At 34.3% G+C, this 23,660-nt stretch overlaps 1 protein-coding gene across 1 annotated transcript in view; it reads left to right on the top strand.

Annotated features, from left to right (window-relative positions):
- Positions 1 to 23,660, top strand: part of SAMSN1 (SAM domain, SH3 domain and nuclear localization signals 1) — a 128,238-nt gene that overhangs the window by 88,815 nt on the left and 15,763 nt on the right. The window contains exons 11-14 of the mRNA XM_006216127.4: positions 12,163 to 12,234; positions 16,072 to 16,221; positions 20,154 to 20,283; positions 22,392 to 22,543. Coding sequence (XP_006216189.2) covers positions 12,163 to 12,234; positions 16,072 to 16,221; positions 20,154 to 20,283; positions 22,392 to 22,543 — 504 coding nt within the window. The remainder of the gene's footprint in view (positions 1 to 12,162; positions 12,235 to 16,071; positions 16,222 to 20,153; positions 20,284 to 22,391; positions 22,544 to 23,660) is intronic.

Below are 23,660 nucleotides of genomic sequence, written 5' to 3'. Positions count from 1 at the left end.
ATCTTATTCATATTTGTATCACTGCAATTTTTGTAGGGGAACAAGGGGTCCTGAACTCTAACTTTCAGATTCCATGTGCTTTCTATTCACTTTGGCTACCACCAAAAACATTTATAATATGGAACATAGTAGTTTCCCAATATATACACAATACTCGGGTAATGACTAATGGATAATTTTAGTCATCTAAAGAAGTCCTCTACTCTAACACATAGTTTGTAAATGGGTCACTGATAAAGATCCAGTCAACACCCACATAAAACCAGGTAATCATTCCTAGAATCAGAATGTAATGAGACAAAACAGTAATCAAAAATTGTAATGTAATCTGTCTGAAGGAAAAAAAAGGAACTGCAGAGAATGCTGCTTTTCAGGGACCTTAAAAAAGAGTGGGAGAGCAGAAATTTGCCACTGAGTCTGCAGAACAATCCATATTAGCAGAAGCAAAGATTCCATTAGGCTCAGCAATCTCGCTCACTTAGGTGAGCTATATACTTCAGGCTATTATAGCTCTGTGTCTCTAGCCCTTAATACAACCTAATCCACCTTTCTGTGACTCTACTGTACTATTCAAACAAACTTCCAACAACAATTTTGTGTCCTCTGTCTCAAGGGGAGACAATTCTTTGATCAGTCAACAAGAATATGCATTCTTCTTGGCAGTTGAATTCTCATACCTAATCAATACTTGATATTGCCATTTTGGGTATCTAATCAGTTTAGTGTATGAGTCAGTTCCCCCTGGAGTTGTTTATTTCTGCAAGCTTGAGAAATGAAGTTCCTTCACCTGTCAAAATGAGGGCCTGACATTAGACATGGGGACCTGACCAAGGAACTAGCTTCTTAGAATGACTGGCCTGAGTTGCCAACTGGCCCCACCTTTTCTCTGCTATACATAAAATAAATACAGTTAAATGCTGAAGTTTCTTTTTTATGTTTTTCATAATTTTAACAATTTAAATTCCTGAAATAAGATTCAAGGCAGATTTATCTTATATCAACGTCATAATACATAGTGATATGACATTAGTATGGATATCAGGTTAAAATTTTTTCTGAACATTTCACATGGTTCTAGCTATTCAACTTAGATTTTTTAAATTTAGAGTAATAAAAAAATTCATTATATAAATTGTGTAATACTTATTGGTATATATTCTTTATATTGTTATTTATTATATAGCCATTCATCATTTCTAAATTAGGCCATCTACAAATTTCAAATCATGATTATAAAAATCTAACTATAATTATTTATCAATTTTAAAGTAGTCATTACCAATGAAACAAAGGCTTATAATTTTAAAAATAAAATTCCTTCAAAGATAAATGTTCTTTTATTACCAAACATATATTGTAGGTTTAGGAATTATCATGAACTGAGTTCATTTCTACCACTACTATTACATTTCAACACCACTATTAACCCCTCAGCAGACTAGAATATTTATATAGCCAAATCCAAAAGGAAAATAAATGTAATTGACAATGAAGAAGTTATAGGACACAAACATCTCTTCCAATTATCCTAGCATGAACTTACATTTATTTTTTTCCTACCTATTCTTTCCTTGTTTGGGATTACATACAGTATATTTGCCCCACATAAACACGTCTGTTCTTACTAAGAAAAAAACGTTTAAATTCTTAAGCATAGTGTCAGTGGGTGCTGCCTGAGATGGGAATGTTTATAAGCTTTATGATATTAACTGCAGCACTCAACCTCAGGTGGCATAAAGCATGCAAAAAAGAACTTTCTGTCAGTTTTATTATTTCTAAAAAGGTTCCCCTTGAAGCAGAAGAGTGACCTTGCTCTGTTGAGCTGACATATGCCACTGGATTAATGGTCGAACTCTGTTGGAGGGAAGCTCACGGAAACATTACAACTCCAGAAGCTGGGCTGGCGGTGACCATTAATCAGGGGGACCAAAATCATGCATCAAACACACTCATTTAAAAGTAGTAAAAATGACTTAAAAAAAACTTTTTGAGAATTAGCTTATTGTTTGTCATTACTTGTGTTCAAGGAGATCACTGCATGACTAAAATATCCCTTGGGGAGAACTTTAGAAAGGTTATTATGTACCCAGAAGATAAGTGAATATGGTGGACATTTAAGACTAATGGAGGTAAAGGAGAGTTTTTGTTCCAGAGAATTTGATGGAAGAGTTTATTAAATGGATTCTATTTTCCCAACTTAATTTTCACTCCTCCATTTAACTAATGATTTCAAAGCAATGGGTACTATAAATGTTTGCCTCTTTGTAATGATTTGACTTGATTTAAAAAAACTGAATTAATTGGATTTAATAGCAGAAACATTTGACTAGTAAACTTGTTAAAAAAATGTTAAGAAGCTAAAGTTTGAATTAACACATTTAACTATTAAGTATGTTTAAAATTATCTTAACAGACTTAAAAGTACTGTACATTCTTTTCATGTGTTAGCTAATAAAAAATTTTCAAGATTTTTTCTCTCTCTAGTTACTGAAAAGGAAAAAAAAAGCTTAAGTCTAAAACCATGAAAGAGAATGTTCAATTTAGTTTAGTTGATAAAAAGTTATTCTTGCTTTTTAAAAATCTCTTTGATAATAAAAATGAATACACAATTTCTCTTTTGTATTTTTTATAGCTTGTAAATGCTTACCATCTTTAGATTTGGTATTTCTAAACAGACCCTCAGTCAATAACTACACAATCTCTTAGAGTAAATAATTTTTGAATACAGTTAAGCTAATTCAAATTGTATTGATTTCAGCTAATTTCACGTTCAAAATCTGTGATCATTTTAATGTACCTTTCTTTAGACTATCAATAATACAGGTATAGACATATGCATTCAAAATGCCTTTCATGTACTAAGTAGTTAGTACAAATAAGGACTTTTAAATGGATGGATACAAATTTCCAAGTTGACATTTTGTATACACTAGTAATTTATGTGTGTAAATATAACCTGCTTTTAGGAATTGCTTCTATATTTATAAGCCATTCATTTGAGTAAGGTTCTATTTAGGGCTTATCAACTGAAGTTATTTGATGGCACCAATAAAGCACAAATTCCTCCAGGATAGATCCTTGTCTTATTCATATGGACAGTCCTGACCTCAGGCACAAAGTTTAGCCATAGAAGCCACTTAGTATATTTACATTAAATTACATAATGTAAAATCTTACGGTCTTTAATTAAACATCAGCAAATCATTTGCTTGACTATGTTAATAAGTTATAATTTGCTATTGTATAACTGTGAAATGTATGGTTTTTGTCATTTAACTTGAAGAGAAATGTGTGGAATTTGTCATCTGCTATGGTTTTCCCAATACTCCCAACTGTGGGATTTTCTCCATAGGTCTCCTACATCACTTAAGATCAGGGGCAATCAATGTGTGCTAAAATGGTAAGGTATCAGCACGTGGTCTCATAGAGAAGGTAGGACTGGATCCTGCCCTTGAAGAATGGGCCAGGTTTGAGGAGGAGGAAGAAAAGAGGAAGAACATCCCTTTAGAGAAAAACAGCATGAGCAACAGCTTAGAAACATAAGTGAGTGTGTCCATACTGGTCAGCAAGAAGCATCAGAAGTTCTCCTTAATCAGATTGACCAGCATTACCTGATGCCATGGAGAACTGTGAATGTGCATGCAGCATGCTAAGTTTGGGCTTTATTTTGTCAACTAAGGAAGAGCCACTTAAACTCTCTGAGCTTCGGTTTTCCTCATCTGTAAACTGCAGAAATCAATACCTACCTCAGAGAGGGGCTGTATTTGTTTAATGAAATAATTATAGATAAATCACTTGGCACAGAGCCAGCCCTCAGTGGCCATCATAACAATGTGGAGCAAACTTTACATTTTGAGAAAAAGAACAAAATGATGGGAACTGGCTTAAGGAAACTAGTCCAGTGGTGTGATTTTTAGATGATCAGAGAGGCAAGGATTTGAGAACTAAGGAGATGAAAGTTATTGCATTGACAAGGGAATGGGGTTATAGCACATATTTGAGTAGCAGTAATGAAAATAATTGCCTACAACAGATATTTGGGGAGAAAATGAGCAAATGTGGAGGGTGAAAGAATGCATGTGTGGTATATTGCATTTTGCATTATGTGTCCAAACTCCTCAAAGACAGCAGTGAGCAAACAGGTTTCCAACAGTGCAGGTGGAGGGTTCAGAAGGCAGATTTAAAACAGATTGTCAGGGGTAAGTAAGAGGACATAAGCAGAGAGGGACTTGTTGGCACATCTGCCTTCCAGCCTGAAGGCAGGCAGAGAAGCCACTATAAACTAGAGCAGCTATAAAAGTGGGTTCCCTTTGGAAATTCTTAAAGATTTCAAGGAAGGATGTTGGTATAATGAAACAATTCCAGGAGCATCAAGAGGGACCATTTAGTGTACTTGTTTATGGGTTTAGTAGATAGAAAAAGAGAGAAGGAATAGAAAGTGTGCTATAACAAAAATATAGGTGTCAATAAGTCAAGTAGAAGTTTTACACTAGGAAAAACAAGAAGCTAAGCAGTTCAAAGTAGCCTGATCACAGTCACATTTTTTAAAGTTTGGCATTTCCTCTTTATTTGTAAGAGTAGATTATATCAGTGACTGAACTTTTGTTGCACTATGTTATTTATCTGAAAAAATATATTTAAAACACATCAATATTATTTATTTTAAGAATCCCTTTCAATTAAAATAGAATATCTTAATTTCTATTCAGTTCCTAAAAGTGCAGCAGATTTACAGTCTCTGGATGCAATGGAAATCATGAGATACAGTATTAAATCATGCAGAGGTGCAATTGAGAATTCTAAATATTTGAGTCTTTTTTACTCATAAAACTTGTTTTGTTACATTAAATAGGCTGATATAAATAACCACTTTTACAGGCATGGATCATACTGCATTGTTGTTTTTGGTTTTTTTTTTCCAGTTCTGGTTTCTTTCCTGTAGGTGATCTTCTTTTAGGTAGTTTCAACTTGCAGAAAACATCTCTGGGTGCATCAACTTGTGAAAGCAAAGCTTTAGCATGGAAATTTTGACACAGCCTTAAAACACTACAGTGGAGTCAGAATCAGCACTTCCTTTAGGTGTTTTGCAGTTGAGAGGAAGATACTGAACCAGAGAGATCATGTAGACTAACTTTTGTTCTATGAGTTCAGATGTGCATTAAAAATATTTAGAGCACTGATATGCATTTGAGCACCGAGTTGCCTTCACCCAAGGTTAAAGTGTTAGTGTTGAGGGCTATGTCTTACAGCTCTGGCTGTCTTTCAGACTTCAGCCCTCTGACGCCCCATACAACTGTCTTCCATTGGCACCTCATGATACTGTAATTATTTGACACTGAGGCAATACCAACAGATTATTTTAAGTGAGTTAAATTTGTTTCACACACTTCAAAAGATCCCAACACCTGAGTTTAGTTAGAACAATTAAATCCTCGAATGCCTTTGGATAAAGCCTGACAAGCTTATTGAGATTTAGCATATCACTATTATAGAATATTCATCTGAGCACGTGCTGAAACGGCATTTCAAATTTCAAGAACATATTACCAAAGAACGTTCTATGTGCAATATTTAGATGATGCGAGAACTCACTGGCACAGTGTGTGTAATTTTTAATTTGCCAGTAGATTTCAAAATACTGCGGATGTCTGACTCACATATGCAAATTTTTTCTTTGAAATAGACTGTGAAACTTTTCCACCAGTGTCTTACCCAAATATTAAGTCATGCTAGAGATACCAGAAGTTGAGGAGTGGTTAAAAAATGAAAATAAGGTCCAAGACTTTTGGGTTTTGTCAGAAGGTTGCTTTTCATTTCCAAAAAGAGATTCTTTAATTCTTCTTCATGTCGATAAATGTAGGATGATCATTGTTTTAAGAAACCTATTCAGTTCTATTCTTTCTATCAAGCTAACTTTACATACTTCCCGTCCCACTCAGATAGCAAGTTTCTTTGAAAATAGAAGACAAGATCAAACTTTGCAATGAAATGGCATAGTGGAGAGTACAGTCAGGGTGGAGAATTGAAAAAAAAAAGAATTTTTCTTTTTGCAAGTATTGGTTCCTGTAAGTTTCCTCATTGAGGACAATATGATTTCTAAGAACCTTGATAGCTTTATATAATGAAGTGACATTCTGTTGTAATTAGAATTGTTATGCAAAACTAGAGAAGAAATGTGACCAACAAAAAGATGAATCTGTTCTTAAGTTCTTTATATTATTCGTTGCATTGCATAGGGACACACATACGCAAATGAGTTCAAACATCACAAATGACACTTATCCAGCCCTATTATTGTGAAAGCCAAGTAGACTATGTAGAAGCAGGTAATCTGCACCATGTAATCACAGATAGTCTTCAAAAGGTATCCAGTGACATACATTTATATCAGAATGTTAGTTGTACTAAAATAAATTTAGAAAGCAGAACTATTTTCTCCTTAAATATGTCCATACCTCTAAACAACTATGAAATAGACAATATTAATGCTATATTTACAAATTGGTTCCTTAGAAAGTTATACAACCACTAACTCTTTTTTTTTTTAAGACTGTTTTTTTTAGAGCAGTTTTAGGTTCACAGCAAAATTGAGAGGAAGGTACAGAGTTTTCCCATATACCCTCCACCCTTACCCATTATTAACTCTTTGTAAGTTATTTTTTAGCTTTTGTATACGTATGTTTGGTTCTTGTTAACCCAACATTTTATTATGAAAAATTTCAAACATGTGGGAAAGTAGAGTATTACAATCTACCCCATACATCTATTACCCAAGTAATCATTAAATAACAGCCAGTCATGTTTCTTCTTAATGTCCACATACTTGCTGTTCCTCACTACATTATTTTGAACTACAAATGAAAAATAACAATACTTCTCAAATCATCAAATTGTTTTAAAATTTTCCTAAGTTGTCTACTGGATGTTTTTGTTACAGTGGTTTATTTGATCTATAGCTAAACAGATCGATGGACTGTACAGTATTTGGTTGATACAACTCTTAAAGGTTCTTAATTTATACTTTCCATCTCCTCTTTCTATTTCTTTCTATTGATCAGTTGAAAAAAACAGGGTATTTGTCCTGCAGATTTTTTCGTTCTCTAAATTTTTCTGATTGACGTCATCTTTTTGATGTCATTTAACATGTTCCTCTGTCTCTGTAATTTTTTATAATCTGGTAGTTAGATACAGAGTTTTTTTTCTGAGTTTGTTTTTGAAGTACAGTTGATCTACAACACTATGTTAATTACTGGAGCACAACATAATGATTTCATATTTCTATATATTTCCAAATGGTCAATATGATAAGTATAGCTAGTTACCATTTGTCACCACACAAAGATATTACATTATTATTGACTACAGTCCCCACACTGCACATTTCATACTCATGAATCATTTATTTGTTAACTGTAAGTCTGTACCTCTTAATCATCCTCACCTATTTCTCTCTCTCTGCCCCCTGGCAACCACTTGTTTGTTGTCTGTATTATGACTGTTTCTGTTTTGTTGTTTGTTTGTTTTAGATTCCACATATAAGTGAAATCGTACAGTATTTGTCCTTCTCTGTCTGACTTATTTCAGTTAATAAAATATCCTCTAGGTTCATCCATGTTGTCACAAATGGCAAGATTTCATTCTTTTTTATTCCACTGTGTATATATGCATCTTCTTTATTCATTCATCTATGGATGTGCACTTCAGTTGCTTCCATATCTTGGTTATTGTGAACAATGCTGCAATGAACTAAGGGGTGCATATATCCTTTTGAATTAGTGTTTTTGTTTTCTCTGTATAAAAAACAGGAATGAAATTGCTGGATTGCATGGTAGTTTTATTTTTTAATTTTTTTGAAGAAACTCCATACTGTTTTCCACAGTGGCTGCACCACTTTACATTCCCACTAACAGTACACAATTTCTCCAAATTTTTGCCAACACCTGTTATTTGTTGCCTTTTTGATAACAGTCATTTGACAGGTAATAAGGTGATATCTCATTGTGGTTTTGATTTGCATTTCCCTGATGATTAGTGATGTTGAGCATTTTTTCATATACCTGTTGGCCATCTGTATATCTTCTTTGGAAAAATATCTACTCAGGTCCTCTGCCCACTTTTTAATTAGGTTGTTTTTTTCTGATGCTGAGTTGTATGAGTTTATTGTATATTTCTAACATTAATCTCTTTTCAGCTGTATCATTGGCAAATATCTTCTTCCATTTAGTAGACAGATTTTTCTCATTTTGTTGATAATTTCCTTTGCTGTGCAAGAGCTTTTTAGTTTGGCGTAATCCCATTTATTTATTTTTGCTTTTGTTTCCCTTGCCTGAAGAGACATTCTTCCAAAAAATGTTGCTAAGTTCAGTGTCAAAGAACATACTGCCTATGATTTCTTCCAGGAGTTTTATGGTATCAGGTCTTACATTTAAGCCTTTAATACATTTTGAGTTTATTTTTGTACGTGGTGTGAGAAAGTAATCCAGCTTGATTCTTTGGTATGTAGCTTTCAGGTATTCCAACACCATTTATTGAAGAAGCTGTCTCTTCTCCACTGTATATTCTTGCTTCCTTTGCTGGAGATTGACCATATACACATGGGTATATTTCTTAGCTGTCTATTCTGTTCCATTGATCTAGGTGTCTGTTTTTGTGTCTGTACCATACTATTTTGATTACTGTCACTTTATACTACAGTTTGGAATCAGAGTGAGTAATAATTTCAGCTTTGTTCTTTTTTCTTGAGATTGTTTTGGCTATTCTAGGTCTTTTGTGTTTCTATACAAATTTTAGAATTATTTGTTCTAGTTATGTAAAAAAAATGCCTTTGGTATTTTGATAGGGATTGCATTGAATCTATAGATTGCCTTGGGTAGTATAGTCATGTTAACAATACTAATTCTTCCAATCCATGAGCACAGTATAGCTTCCCATTTGTTAGTGTCATCTTCAATTTCTTTCATGAGTGACTTAGTTTTCTGAGTACATATCTTTACTTAGTTAGATTTATTCCTAGGTATTTTATTCTTTTTAATGCAATTATAAATGGGTTAAAATTTGTCTATTTTTTTGGTCCTTTGAACAATAAATTACTGTTTCTTTTTTGATTGCTTAAAATAATTCTTCTTTCTAAGCCACCAATTCAATACGAAATTAGATACATGATTTTTATTTGGAATTGTTAGGGATTGCTTTCATTTTTATTTAATTTAGTTTATAAATGTTTTTAGAAGTTATGTGGTTTTAAAGTCAAATCTACAAAACAAGGTCTATTCAGAGAAGTCTGTTTTTTCTTATGTCCCTTTCACTTTGCTTATTTTACCCCATTTCTCTAAGAAGAAAAACACGTATCTGCCTGTATTGAGACACACATGTATTTCCACCCTTAGATAAATGGCAGCCTATTGTGTACATTTTTCTCTACTTGGCTTTTTTTATTTACACTTTATCCTGGAGATCATTCCATGGCATTATAAAGAGATATATTTCACTTTTTTACAGATGCAGACATTTCTTTTGTCTGAATTTACCATATATTATTCAATCTGTTTTCTCTGGGTCAATGTTGGGGTTTACAGCTGTTCAATAATACAAAAGATTTACAACAAACATGAATGTATAAATCAATTTAGATCTAGTGTATCTCTGATATAGATGTCTAGAAATGGAATTTTTGTATCAAAGGGCAAATACATGTAATTTTACTAGTTTTGTCAAATTACCTTCCACATGTGTTGTGCCATTTTACAAACACATTTGACTGCACAAGGGAAGACTGTATAGGTTTATATGAAATATCGTTAAAAAGTAAATATGATCTAATGTCAACAAAAACAAAGAATTATGAATTGCATTTTTATTTAAGATACTTTTTTTGCTGTTAGTTATTTGTTTATATAATAGTTCTTTCTTGATGGGAGCTCTGTCACAAAATGATATTGCTAAATCTAATCCATTACAATTATACAGTGGAAAATTATCAATATTCAAACACATTCTCACTTACAAAGGACTATCATCTATAAAACCAGCTTATCTCCACATGATTCACCTTTTCATTAGAAACTTAATGAGTCGAAATTACACATTTGTTCATTGTCCATACCTCATAATAGACATTGGCCCTTTTTTTATCATAAGCCATAACCTATATATTATGAAACCATCTCACAAAGTCACTAACTTTTGACTAGAGACTAATGAAATTTTAAAATCATATTTTAACTACTTAGATTTGCTTCTTAAGGGTGTCTTAGCACAGATTGATAATTTTACTCCTCTGGCTTAAAGCTGTTGAGTGATTCGTAATGAGATGACTGACAAAACCCGAAGTAATAGTCTTGAAAACCACTACTCCTAAATCTGCTTCTCTTTATTGATACAATGAGGAGAGAATTAATTTTAAAAGGTGATGACTATTGATTACTTAATGGCAGAAGATAGTGCAGAGAAATGCTGAAGTGAGCCTATTCTCTGCCCTCCTGGACAACGTGACCCATTATCCAGTGGTGGAAATCATGCTATAACCCTCATTAATATTTAGCAGGCAGGACATAGGCTGGTGGTAGGCTACAAAATTGTCCTAGGCATAACTCCAAAAGGGCATAAGAATGTTTCAAGTATATAAAAGAGTAACAGATTTCCCTGTGTTCAGATTGTTTATAAGCAGGACAAGAAAACGCTCAATTCCCTTTTGTGATCTCCAGGCAACGATGGCCCGGTGGAAACGCCTATTAGGCAAGTCGAAGCGATTAATGCTCTGGGAAATCACTCTAGGTTAGTGAGCCCTGTATAAGGAGACTGTATTTTCCAAAGTGGTTCTCAATTTCAGTCCTTCTTTTTCTTTCCTCTTGCCTCAAATTTAAGGGCTTTTCCACCAGGGCAGCAAGTCAGCAAAAGGTGTTAATTGTGTCTAACACAGCCACCAGCCTTGGGGCGACGTTCTGTATCACACTGTCTATCAAGCTAACCCCTTGTCACATGTCAGGATCTTTTTATTTCAGCTCATTTAAAAGGGAAACAAGGAGTTTTAAAGATAGCTAGTAGGGAGACATGAGGATAAGAGTGCTTGTAAGGACTAAAAGAGCTTTTGAAGCCACTTGAACTAAAATGGTCTCTGACTGTTGAAAAGACCATACAAAGTTTTATAGATTACTGACTCCCATTTTCAACTTTTCAGACTACCAAGTTCTTTTTCAGTATCACCAGCTTATTTTGAAAATATTATAGGTTTGAAATAAGATAAAGTTCTTACAATAGAAAATATTCTTGGGATTTATGGGTACAGAAAGTCCATAATGTCTGATATCCACCATCCTAAATGGTATATAAAATTAAACAGTGAGAAAATATCGATTTTTTTGACTCAACTACTCTAAAGATTTTGGAAAACGTGTTTAGGAGAATCATTTACTTTGCAGTATGTGAGGAATTGTTTATAATTACCTGGCTAGAATGAGTTACATACAAATAAAAATTTAGCTTTGTAGGCAAAAAGTATCCAAGAGAACAAGTCTTCTATTACCATATTAAGCTTTCTCTCAAAACCAGTGAATGAAATTGACCCAGAGGTCTCATTGTAATTCCATGTTAAATGTGGAAAAAAATCAGTTTTACTTTCAACCTTAGACTGTGAATGCCTAAATGCTCTTTTCCATTTATTAATAGGTCTGTGTATATGCCTCGTCTTTCTGACATCTAGCAGAGAGGTTCATATTATCAAGAATTACCAACAGAAAATGCATTGGCGGTCATTTTTGGTTTTTTGACAAATATGATCTTTATGAGGCACAATGGTGGATCTACTCAAATGCCTGTTTTTGTTTGTTTTGCTGTTGTTATTTATTAGTTGGTTGGTTGCTTAGTAATATATGCCATTCCCATGAACAAAAGTAACACTATACATTAAAAATAATTTAATAGATTTTTCTCCAAGGTGCTTAACATGATAACATAAACAGATGAAGACATTTTATGAACTGTAAATATTATGTTAATAATAGTTATACCTTCAGTGCCTTTAGATATTTCAGAGAGAAGAGATTTTTTAATCCTGTATTTGCAAGAGACTGATGCTTTTGAATCATAATCTAATATGTTTAGCAGTTTTATCAGTGAAAGTCACAAATTCTAAATTTCCTTTCTTTTTTCTTTCCCATTTTATAGCGCAGCAGCAGTTTTGGGAATTTTGATCGTTTTCGGAGTAATTCCACATCAAAACCAGATGACTCAACTGGGGTTGGTATTTCATTCCATTTTTATGAATGTTATACAAATACATTATGAAAAATTATGAAGTCAGTATCATTTTTCCATAGTACAGTAAGAAAAAGGAAGATATTTTAAAATCATAGCATTGCATATATTTTTGTGATCAGTGAATAATTATTTAATGCCTAGTATGATGATGCTGGGCATTAAGAGTAAAAAGCTATCTAAGAAGCCTAACAAACATTTCGGAAGGCAGAACATCAGCTTAAGAAGAGAGTTGCATTTTGCAGTAACAGATGATCCCAAATTTTCTGAGCATTTCCACTATAAAACAATATATACATTAAATTTCATGTAAGTTGTAACTGCTTTATTTTAGGAAGTGATTAAATGGCTTAATTGTCCATTTGTTAAGGAGAGCATAGGCATTCTCACGTCTGTACACTTTGAAATCTCTCAATGGTGACCATTACATATACATCTGCAAGCCATTTTAAATGTAGCTTAAGAAAAGCTCCCCATAAAGTTAAATTTTCATCACCATCATCATCATCATAGCTACATTTAATTGAGCACTTACCAGGAAGGCAGCACAACACTAAATACTTTACCTACCCATAAGTAGGAACTATCGTTATTTTTATTTCACCATTGTAGAAATATGTTTGAGAAGAGCTACTTCTACATTATACTGGTAATAAATGACAAAGTCAGAATGCAACATCTTGTCCAAAGTTTGCTATTCTATGATACTATCTCATAAACCACCAGCCAGCTATGATAAGTGATTAATAAAAGGTTTAACAACTAATAAAATAGTAGAGGGGAGGGATATATACTGAGAAAAGTGAAAATATGTGTTTATCATTGAACCTGATTCAGCGACCTTACATGTGATACTTTTGTTTTTGATCACTAGGTTTTAGATCTTAGGCACTTCTTAATTATTTATTCTAAATATTGTGTTTTTATTTTTTGTTTTTATAATGAATTCCCTTTATTGTATCTTATTTCTCAGAACATTTTTCAAATTCCTATATACATGCATCTATCTATAATATCTTTAAATATTTTTATATTTCAGAAATGGATATTCTAGACAAAAAAGTAGAAAGAAAATGACATCTATTATTACTTTATGAATACCTCCTTTAGTACATATGTATGCATGTGTGTATACTATATCCCTTTTTATATACATATATCACATATATCTCCTTTTATCCATCTATATATTTATGTACACATGAACTTGTGGATAAACTTGTATACATACCTGGATATACACAGATAAACTTCGTGGATAGTTATATAATCTATCAACATTTACATAATTATAAATAATACAATGCAATATATGTATATAAAGAGTGAGAAGCCCAATATAATTTTATTTTCAGTTAGCATATTGTATGAACCTTCAACTTTCCATAATCATACATAGATATATTCTACTGTTATTTAGTTTATAATTCTAATGTTAACCTATAAAAGTTGCTCAGGCTCACTCAGATTCATTGATGAGTAAAGGTGGCCTAGCAATCTGAGAAAGCATGTAGTGAACCTCATAAAGTAGTTCACACATTTTCAGCACACCAAAATTCATTCAACAAATATGTATTGAGAATCTACTGTATAACAGGATTTCCCTTAGCCACTCACAAAGTACTATTACAAAACAAGTGAAAATCCTTACTTCATGAAGCTTGGAGTTGAGGGAGAGACATCTTAAAATAACAACAAAGACAAAATATAAACAAACATCTAAATAAAATGGTGATTCAGACTATGAAAGAGAACAGTGTAGAAAAATGTTAAAACTAAAAATGTGTTGAAAAAGTTTCTTAAAAGCTTCTGTAAAAAAAAGAGAAAAATCTGAAATTAAAAATATTTGTGGTACTTTTTTTGAAGCTTAGGTGATGATAAGTTAACATAGTAATAAAATAATTTCTTGTTTATTTTAGTTTGTAATTTTACAATGAAGACAAAAGTTAGAGGCAAGAGAGAAGAAAAGGCTTAACTCTAAAATTTTAAAGTGATTCTAAGTTATATTTTATTCAGGGCTTTTGAATTAAGCAAAGAATCTTTGCCTTTATAACCTTGAATGTAGAAATTAATAAAGTGCAATGAGGGCTTAAATTGGCTGTCCATTCATATTTATCATAGGCAGTTTGAGGTAAGATATGAAGCAAAACATAATATTGATTAATAATGATGTTAACTGTGTGGTCAAACCTTCATATTAAAATATTCAAGTTCACTAAAGAGAAGTTTCCCATGATTTTTTATATTCAGGGAATGACTGACAACCCACCTATTGGCAATGGCGGGTGGTGCAAGACAAGATGACCTTCAGAGGTCTTTTCTTGCAAATCTGGGATATTAAGGCTATGTAACACAAATTATGTCCTGAAAAAAAATTCCAAAGTTCTACATGAGAAGGTTTGTTTATTCAAAAAATACTGAAGGTCAGTTATATTCCTGGAAGTATTCTAGACACTCAGAATGAATAAAACAGATAAAGTCTATAGTCTTATAGAGCATTCATCATAGTGGGAGATGCAGGCAGTAAAATAAAATGAACAAACAAATATATTATTGGGTAATGCTAAATGCTTAGAAGAAGAATAAATCAGGGTAAACGTAAAAGGACTATGGACAAGTGTGGGCTGTTTTAAATGGGGTGATCAATCAGAAAATTTCTCTCCTATTACTTGGCATGTAAGTAGAAACCTGGATGAATGAAGGAAGACATTTGTGAATATCTAGGGGAAGCCAGTGGCAAAAACAAGTATAAACCTTGATGAGAACATAAAAGAGACAGCAAGGGGACTATTATGACAACACTTAGTCACAGCTGTTTTCAAACTTTAGCATGTATCAGAATCAACTGGAGAGTTTGTTAAAACACCAGCTCTCCCCCAGTGATTCTGACGCTGTCAGCCTTGGGACTGCGTTTTGAGAACCGCTGCTATGTACAGTGGGCAAGAGAAATGCGAGAAGTAGTTAGGAATGAGGTGTTGAGTACATTTTTATTTCATCCACACTGTATATAATGTAATGTGTATCACAGTTTAATATGTATTATAATAATGTCACATTATTTTATGTTGTTATAGAGTCTTGTGGGCTGTGAACTTTGTTTTATTCTGAGATAGAGAAGAAGCCATTGGTTTAACAAGATTCTTAATTAGCACAAGTCAGAAGCAATCTAAATAGATATTTCATTAGTATAGTATGTGGAACAGGTAAAGACTTCTGTACTAATGGCTGAACTAGTTCATAATTAATATTGCTTGAGAATGTTGAAAATGTGCATGTATTCATCACCTGTAAGAGGAAAGAACTGCAGTTTTTCTGTGAATTTAATTAACTCCAAACTTCTTAAAAAATAGCCATGACCATCTCAATTTCTATAAAAAGCAAGAGGATATTTTCCTGCACATTCAGCACGGATAGATGTTACAGCCTTCCTAAAGCCTCTGATAAAATATCTCTCATGTAAGGGGACATAATCACTCATTATGTCTAGTATTTAATTCTATTTTGTCCATCTCAATAAATAGGAAGGACTAAAGTGATTCTACTATACAGCTATAAAAATAGCTTAAATTCTTTTTAATAATTTCAAATGTGAAGCTAACGACGTTCAACGTCACAAGTTTCACATTCTGAGTTTGTAACAGAGGTAACTAGGCCTAGACAACTTTAAAAATATGTATTATGTCCAGACAGCTTGAAATTTTGGAGGCTGCTGCACAAAATGTATAGCAAGCCCACCAATTTGCAATCTCCTAACAATGTTTTCAGATCAATGCTTTTCATTGCTTTATTATTTTGTCTTTTGTAAACAATTCTAATTAGGTACATGAAGGGGAACCTATAAATGAAAGTGGAGAACAAAACAAAACTTCATATAATGGAAGGGGCTTAGGTAAAAAAATGAGAGCTATTTCCTGGACAATGAAGAAAAAAACGGGTAAAAAATACATTAAAGCCCTCTCTGAGGAAAAGGTAAGTGTACTCTGTTAATCACCTGTATTTTCCTATTAATTTTTGATTAAAATGTTCAAAAAGTTCTTCTTCTAGATATGGAAGTACTTGGTGGTTTATGAAGGACTTCAAACTATTTCCTTCATCAATATTTGTGTGCAGAAGTTGGATGGAAGAAAGTATCATTACTCACATTTTAATACAGGAAACAGGCTCAGAAACACCACATTTGTCATTTCTGTTATAACATTAGTACTTCATTTCTTTTTATTGTCAAATGATATTCCACTTTACAGATAAGTCTCACTTTATTTATCCTTTCATCAGTTGATAAACATTTGGGTTATTTCCACAGTGGGACTGCTATAAATGATGCTGCTATGAAAATTTGTGTGCAAGTTTCTATGAAATTTTCTTTCATTTCTCTTGGGTATATGGTGACTGTCTGATACTCTGAGAAACTGAAAAACTATTTCCCAAAGCAGGTGCATCATTCTGCATTCCCACTAGCAATGCGTGAGAATTCCACTTTCTCCACATGCTTGTCAGCACTTGTTATTGTCTGTCTTTTTGATGCAGGCCATCATAATGGGTGTGGATTCTCATTATAATTTGATTTGCACTCCCCTGATGACGAATGATGTTGAGAATCTTTTCATGTGCTTATTAGTTATTTGTATATCTTCTTGTGAAAAGTGTTTATTCATATCTTTTACCTGCTTTTAAGTTGGGTTGTCTTTTTATTGTTGACATTTAAGCCTTTTAAAAAAATATATTATGGATACTGGCCTTTATGAAATGTATGGTTTGTAATATGATATATTTTATCCCATTCATGGATTGTATTTTCACTTTCTTGATGGTATCACAGCAAAAATGATTGTAATTTTGATGTAGTTCAATTTATTTTTTCTTCCATCAGTTGTGCTTTTAGTATTGTATTTAAGGAACCATTGCTTAATCTAAGGTTACAAAGATCTACTTCTATGTTTTCTTCTAAGAGTTTTATAGTTTTAGCTCTTAAATTTTGGTGTATGATCCATGAATTTTCTATAGGGTGTGTGATAGGAGTCCAACTTCATTCTTTGAATATCAATATTCAGTTGTTCCGACACTACTTGTTGAAAAGACAATTATTTCGCCATTGTCTTGGCATCCTTGTTGAAAATCAACTGATCATAAACATATGGTCATAAATATATGGGCTTATGGACTCTCAATTTTATTCCATTGTTCTATATGTTTTATATCTATTCTCTTATTAACCCTCCTGGGTCCTTCTGCCCCAGTACTCTATTGAAACAGTTCTCACAATCAGTATTAACCTCTATGTTGCCAAACCTAATGGTCATTTTTCTTTGTTCTTACATGACTTTTCAGCTGTATTTGACACAATTGATGATTTCATTAGATATGAAACATTCTCTTTTCTTGGTTTCTCTGGGCATTCTTCTCTTTCCTTCTTTCTCATAGTTTCCTTTCTTGGCTCTGCTTTCTTTCTTCTCTTTCTAAATATTGAGTCTTCCTGAGGGTTGTTCCAGGATGCTCTACCTAGTTTAGTCTCTCTTCCTAAGAGATCTCATCCAGTATTGTGACTTTGTTTTCCACAATTACATCTCTAGCTATGATCTCTTTACATATCTCTTAGACTTATATAACCAACTGCTTATTTGATATTATCACTTAGGTGTACAATAGATATCTAGCACCTAATATATCTAAAACTGAATTGTTGATTCTCTGTGTTCTACAAAAAAAAGTTTGTTTCTTGTCCAGTCTTCCAAGTAGAAATAGGCAACACTCTCATAACTGTAGATGCTGGAAATAAAGGAAGGAAGGAAAGAGAGAAAGAAGAAAGCCTACAAATTCAAAATTCCTTCTTCTCACGTTTTACAACAATCCATCAGCATATCCCCTTGTTTTTAACCCCAAAGTATATCTAAAACCCCTAACTTCTCCATGTAAATTATTCTTGCTTCAGACTAAGTAACCAACCCCTTTTGCCTAGATTACCTAATGGTTTCCTTTCTTCCACTCTTTACTCTGTAAAAGCCATTCTCCACATGAAAGCCAGAAAGATCTTTGAAAAGTCAAATTCAGAACACAACACTTCCTTGGTTAAAATTTTACAGTTCCTCACAATGTATTCCCTTACCATGAGATGTTCATTCCAGTCCTGAGAAGTAGACCCCAAGAAGGGAGTAGTAACGCCAAAGTTTTATGGGGGGAAATGCCTGTGAAGGATAAAGAAGAGAAATTAAAAATGAGCAAGGAAATCCTTCAGACTACAATGCAAGTGTGACATTTATAAAAGGAGAGGAAGAAAGAAGGAGGATCATTCAAGTCTCAGACTTCAACACTGTTCTGAGAAAGCTTTGGCTAGATTGATGGGAAGTCCTGGAACAAAAGTTTTCCATTAGAGAAAGTGCACATCCCACCAGACTGGATGCAAATGGTAGCCCCGCTGTTTCAGTCACTGGAACATGGTTTCCATGCAAACACAGTGGTTGATATAGAGGGGCAGTAGTTGGGGCTGTCAACAAAGGAAGGGTCCTGCAGCAAGAGATCTTAGCGCACATTTTGATGGTCCCACAAGTGGCCTATAAAACCTTCCTGATTTGCCTCCAGTCTGCCTCTGTGAGCTGATATCCTAATACTCTCCTTGCTCCCACTCAGCTCCAGCTACACTGACCTTGTTTTCCCCTGCATAACCCAAGCTAGTTATGAGTTTAATGATTTTGTTTTTGCTGTTTCTTTTGCTTGGAAAACTGTCTCCAAATCATATGTTACATCTTCTTATCATTTAAGTCAATAATTCAGAGCATGTATAATTTTACAGAGGAGGTCTTTGGGGCTGTTTTCCCTAACCAGCTAACCTTCCTCCAACCCTAATCTCAGTAGCTAATCCTCTCATACTACCCAGTTTTATTTCCTTCATAGCACTCATAATTCTCTGAAACTGTTTTGCTCATTTTGTTTACACAAATCTCCCCGAACACTACAAACATACACACACATGCCCTAACATGCTAAAATGTACCTCATTAGAGGTAGGACCCTGTTATCTTGTTTACCATGGTATCCCCAGTTTCCAAGAGAATGCCAAGTACTTAAAAGCTGTTCTATAAACTTGTATTGAATGACTGAACAGATGAATAAAGGAATGGAGAAAGCAGAGAACAAAACTGAGTGTATATCATATGTATATTCTGAGGTTGTATTGATGTTTAGAAATGCTCAAAAATAAGGAATATTGAATTACATTTTGATGAATATTAAGAAATTCATGGGTTTTGTTCAAACTATCTAAATATGGAAAACATGTGAGATGTTTTCAAGCAGATGTAATTTCTTTTGAAATTGTCTGTCTTTCCTAATTTTATGCAAGATTTGCTTTTCACTTGACTAGGTGGCAAGCACCGTATGAGATTTGTAAAGCTTCTTAGATAAGCTTTGCTTTAGAATTGCAAAGTGTGCATGTTTTATTCATATCTAGTGATCTGGTAGAGTGCAAATAACTGACATGAAGCAACTATGCAGAGTTTAAACTTGTAATATCATATCTCAAAGGATTAGTAATGGTGGTAAATACATGATAAGGAGAACATGAAGAAATAAAAGTGATTTAAAAGATAAAGCACAGATGTTAACAAATTTAACATTTCTGATTAAATGGTCTTGATATGGTATTTATCCCAATTACAAAAATGAACTGTTATAATATCAGTTAAATTCCATAATGTGGAATGTCCCATCTAAAGGATTTTTCCAAGTATACCATAAAATGTTTTGCTATAAATTGAACTAAAGATTAATGACACTCATATTTTATGCTGATGTATTCCTAAGTATTTTATTGCTAAAATATGTCTTGTTTGTTAAATCAATGCACACAGAAAAAGTCTCAAGGAAATCAGTTCTTTGCACTTAACCTCTGATACGATTTTCTGAAGGATGAAGAAGATGGAGAGGATACCCTCCCATATCGGAACAGTGACCCCATGATTGGAACCCATACAGAGAAGGTCTCCATCAAAGCCAGTGACTCCATGGACAGTCTCTACAGTGGGCAGAGCTCATCAAGTAAGGCTACAGAATAAGTGACATGATCCTACATAGGTCTGAGTTAAGTTAATTAAAAATAGCAGATTTATTTCTCTTGGGCTTGTTTGTCAAAATAGCAACAAGGTTCCAGCTACGTGATGAGAGAAATAATAAAAAGTAGGAAGTGTTGAATCTATAGAGTTGCTATTGTTTAAAATGATACATAATATATTAGAGTTATAGATTATTTTAAAACTTTTAGCATTGTAGTCAGCAGGGCTCTAAGGGATATGCATCAAAAAGAACATGGTGAGTGATTAAACCTGAATACCTAAAATAACATGTGCTGGGAAGAACTAGTGTTATCTTGAGTCAAAATTTTTCAAATGACTTGAAGTATTCAGATAACTAAAATCCTCTTCTCTGTCTCTTTCCCCTCCCTCCTCCTTCTCCCTCCCCTGTTTACTTCTTTCTATCCTTTTCTCTTCTTTCCTTCCTTCCTTCTTTCCCTACTCCCTCCCTCCTCTTTTCTTTGTTTCTTTCTTTTTCTCTCTTTCTTTCTTTCACTCTTTCCTGTTCTGCCCTCTCTCACTTTGTCCTTCCAACTGTCCAATTAGGTGACAAAAAGGAATCAGCATGTGTTCAACAAGAATTTTCTAAAAACATCATTTTTAACAAAGAAGGCACTCAGATTTCAGTCACATAATCTCACTATAACATTTGGATGAAACCACTGACACCACAGCGAGCCTTATAATTTTTATATGTGCACTGTTATGCATCCCTCTAATCTTTTCAAGGTTTTAAAATGTTTTTTGCAGTTTAACTTTCGTTTCATTTTAAATCAACTGCTTCTGTTATTTGAAGATGGATCACAAAGACCAGATGTTTCAAATATGCTGAATTTTATTCCTACTTTCCTATTGGCTATAGAACAGTTATTGTGTGAAAAAAAAGCTAATACAGAAACATCTGAGGGATATATTTTTGCATGTGTGATTTCACATTTCATTAGTATTCATTTCTGCTGGAAGTTTTAAAATTCGAAATTGTGATACTGAATGTGGGTAGAATTTTATTAATTCGACTACACCATGAAAAGTCAGAGCCTGGGGCGGTCATGGAAGGGAGGGCGTAGAGAGATGGTGGTCTACTTAGCTGGCAGCATATACAGCTTCATTTCTGTGATTAGATACAACTCACCTTTCTTCTGCACAAGTCCATATAAAAAATGGAACATCTCTAAGGATCTTTACCTTATTTCCATAGGTATTAGAATGAATGGTAGAGACACTGGGACTTGTCCCTACCATAGAACAGAACACTGGGAGGCCACACTGAAGGAGAAAGTGAGGTGACAACTGAGAGTGGTGGGGAGACTCAGAATTACTTCCAGTGGGAGCCATGCTTGACCCCAGGCAAGCATGGGATCTCTTTTCTCTTTCCCCCCGAGGTTCAAAATCAGAAAGGAAAAGGACCCAAGAACAAGGATTCAGAGCCATTTTAAAGGCCCAGTTTAGAAGAGTTTTGAATCATTTAGTAATACAGACATTGGAACACACTTCCTCCTTCCCTGACACTCTCACAACAAGCAAAAATGCTACCTTTTATGCACAGAAATGTTGCCTCAAAATGGCTTTTGGTACACATTAGGAAGTATGAGGCAGTGTATTTGCTACTCCGTGATAAGTTGTACGGAAACTTGTGGTCTTAAGTTTTGACCATTCCTGATCAACAGATTACAGAGATCAAACTGCTGCTACAGGTTTCTGTCTTTGCTTACATGTACAAAATTAATTATCTGTCTTGAACAGGGAGTCAGGTCTATACTGTCTGCCTCTTTAGCAAGTGTCCAACCTCAAAACAATGTGCTACTGGATTGAACCATAGAGACTGAAGTAAGAGGGCGTTTGGGTTAGTGAATAAGGAAAACGTGGTCAGACTGGCTGGAGAAATATCAGAAATGGCTAAGAGGACAGAAGCCACTGGTGGAGAATGACTGGGAGGCAGAAAGAGTCACTGAAAGCCCCATCAGGAGGCTGGCATCCAATGCTTCAGCATCATCCCTGCTTAGTTATGGCCAGGAGATGGTTCAGAATGTTATGAACCTTTGGTGAGAACTGCTAACCTCTGCTTTGCCTTCTCAGGTGGAATAACAAGCTGCTCAGATGGGACGAGTAACCGGGACAGCTTTCGACTTGACGACGACGGCCCCTACTCTGGACCATTCTGTGGCCGTGCCAGAGTACATACAGATTTCACACCAAGCCCCTATGACACCGACTCCCTCAAAATCAAGGTGTGTGCACATCATATATCTGCATTCTGTATGGCTTGTCTACTGCTGGGTGTATGATCTGTTTCAGGAAGTGCAAGTATTGGGAACTAGCGGGTAAGTGTGTTCTTCCCAAGAGCAGAACTGGGAACTGGTTTACTGTAGCAGGAATTTTAACAAAACATGCAAGGTAGAATAGGGGAATCAGTCGTTTGAGGTTATGAGCAAAAGTTACATCATGCACATAATGCAGAATCAGAGACTACGAAGGGAGAAGAAATTGTCTACATTTTTCTGAAAACCAAAAATCTCACAAATTGCTGGAGATGCTCAGTTCTGCCTGGTATGTGCTGAAGTAAGAATCACGAAGCCAAGGGTGAGGGAGAGAAAATGAAAATATTTGGCAAGAGTCCAGCAGAGCAAATGCCTTGAAAACCAGACTTGGCTGGGCAACTTTAGTACTTAAGTCGGTACTTGGAAATGCCATGTGCAACCTGACAACTTTCTCTCAGTGATATTCCCCTCTGAATTCCCTTTTTACTCTTATTCTCTCTCGTTATCTTTTGCTCCAAGGGCTTCAAACACCACAAATGTATTATTTCACAGTTCTGTAAGTCTTACATGTGCGCATGGCTCCACTGCATTCTCTTCTTAAGGTCTCACTGGGTTGAAATCAAGGTATCAACTGAGACTGTGATCTCACCTGACACTTAGGATCCTTTCCAAGCTCACTTGCTGCTGGCAGAATTTCAGTTCGTTGTGCTTGTAGGACTGAGGCTTCTGCTTTCTTGCTGGATATCAACCAGGGGCCATTCTCAGTCCCCTGGGGTTGCCAGCCATGGTCCTTTCTATAACATGGCAGTTTGCTCCTTCAAAGGTTACAGGAGAAAAGCTCATTCATGCTTCAAATCATTTTTATTTTTAAGAGATCATACATGATTAAGTCATGAATACCCAGATAATCTCCCTTTTAATTCCCAAATTAAGTAATTTGGGACATTAATGACATCTGCATAGTCTCTCTGTCATATAACACAATATAATCACAGGTGTGAAATTCACCATTTTCATAGTCCTGTTCCACTCAAGGGGAGGAGTTGTTACAGTAGTACAAATAGAAGGTTTACTGCTAAAATATTTT

The sequence above is a fragment of the Vicugna pacos genome, chromosome 1 (assembly GCF_048564905.1).
Source record: "Vicugna pacos chromosome 1, VicPac4, whole genome shotgun sequence".
Taxonomy (NCBI): domain Eukaryota; kingdom Metazoa; phylum Chordata; class Mammalia; order Artiodactyla; family Camelidae; genus Vicugna; species Vicugna pacos.
Note: the sequence above shows the minus strand (reverse complement) of the source record. Positions and strands in the feature narration are given on the sequence as shown.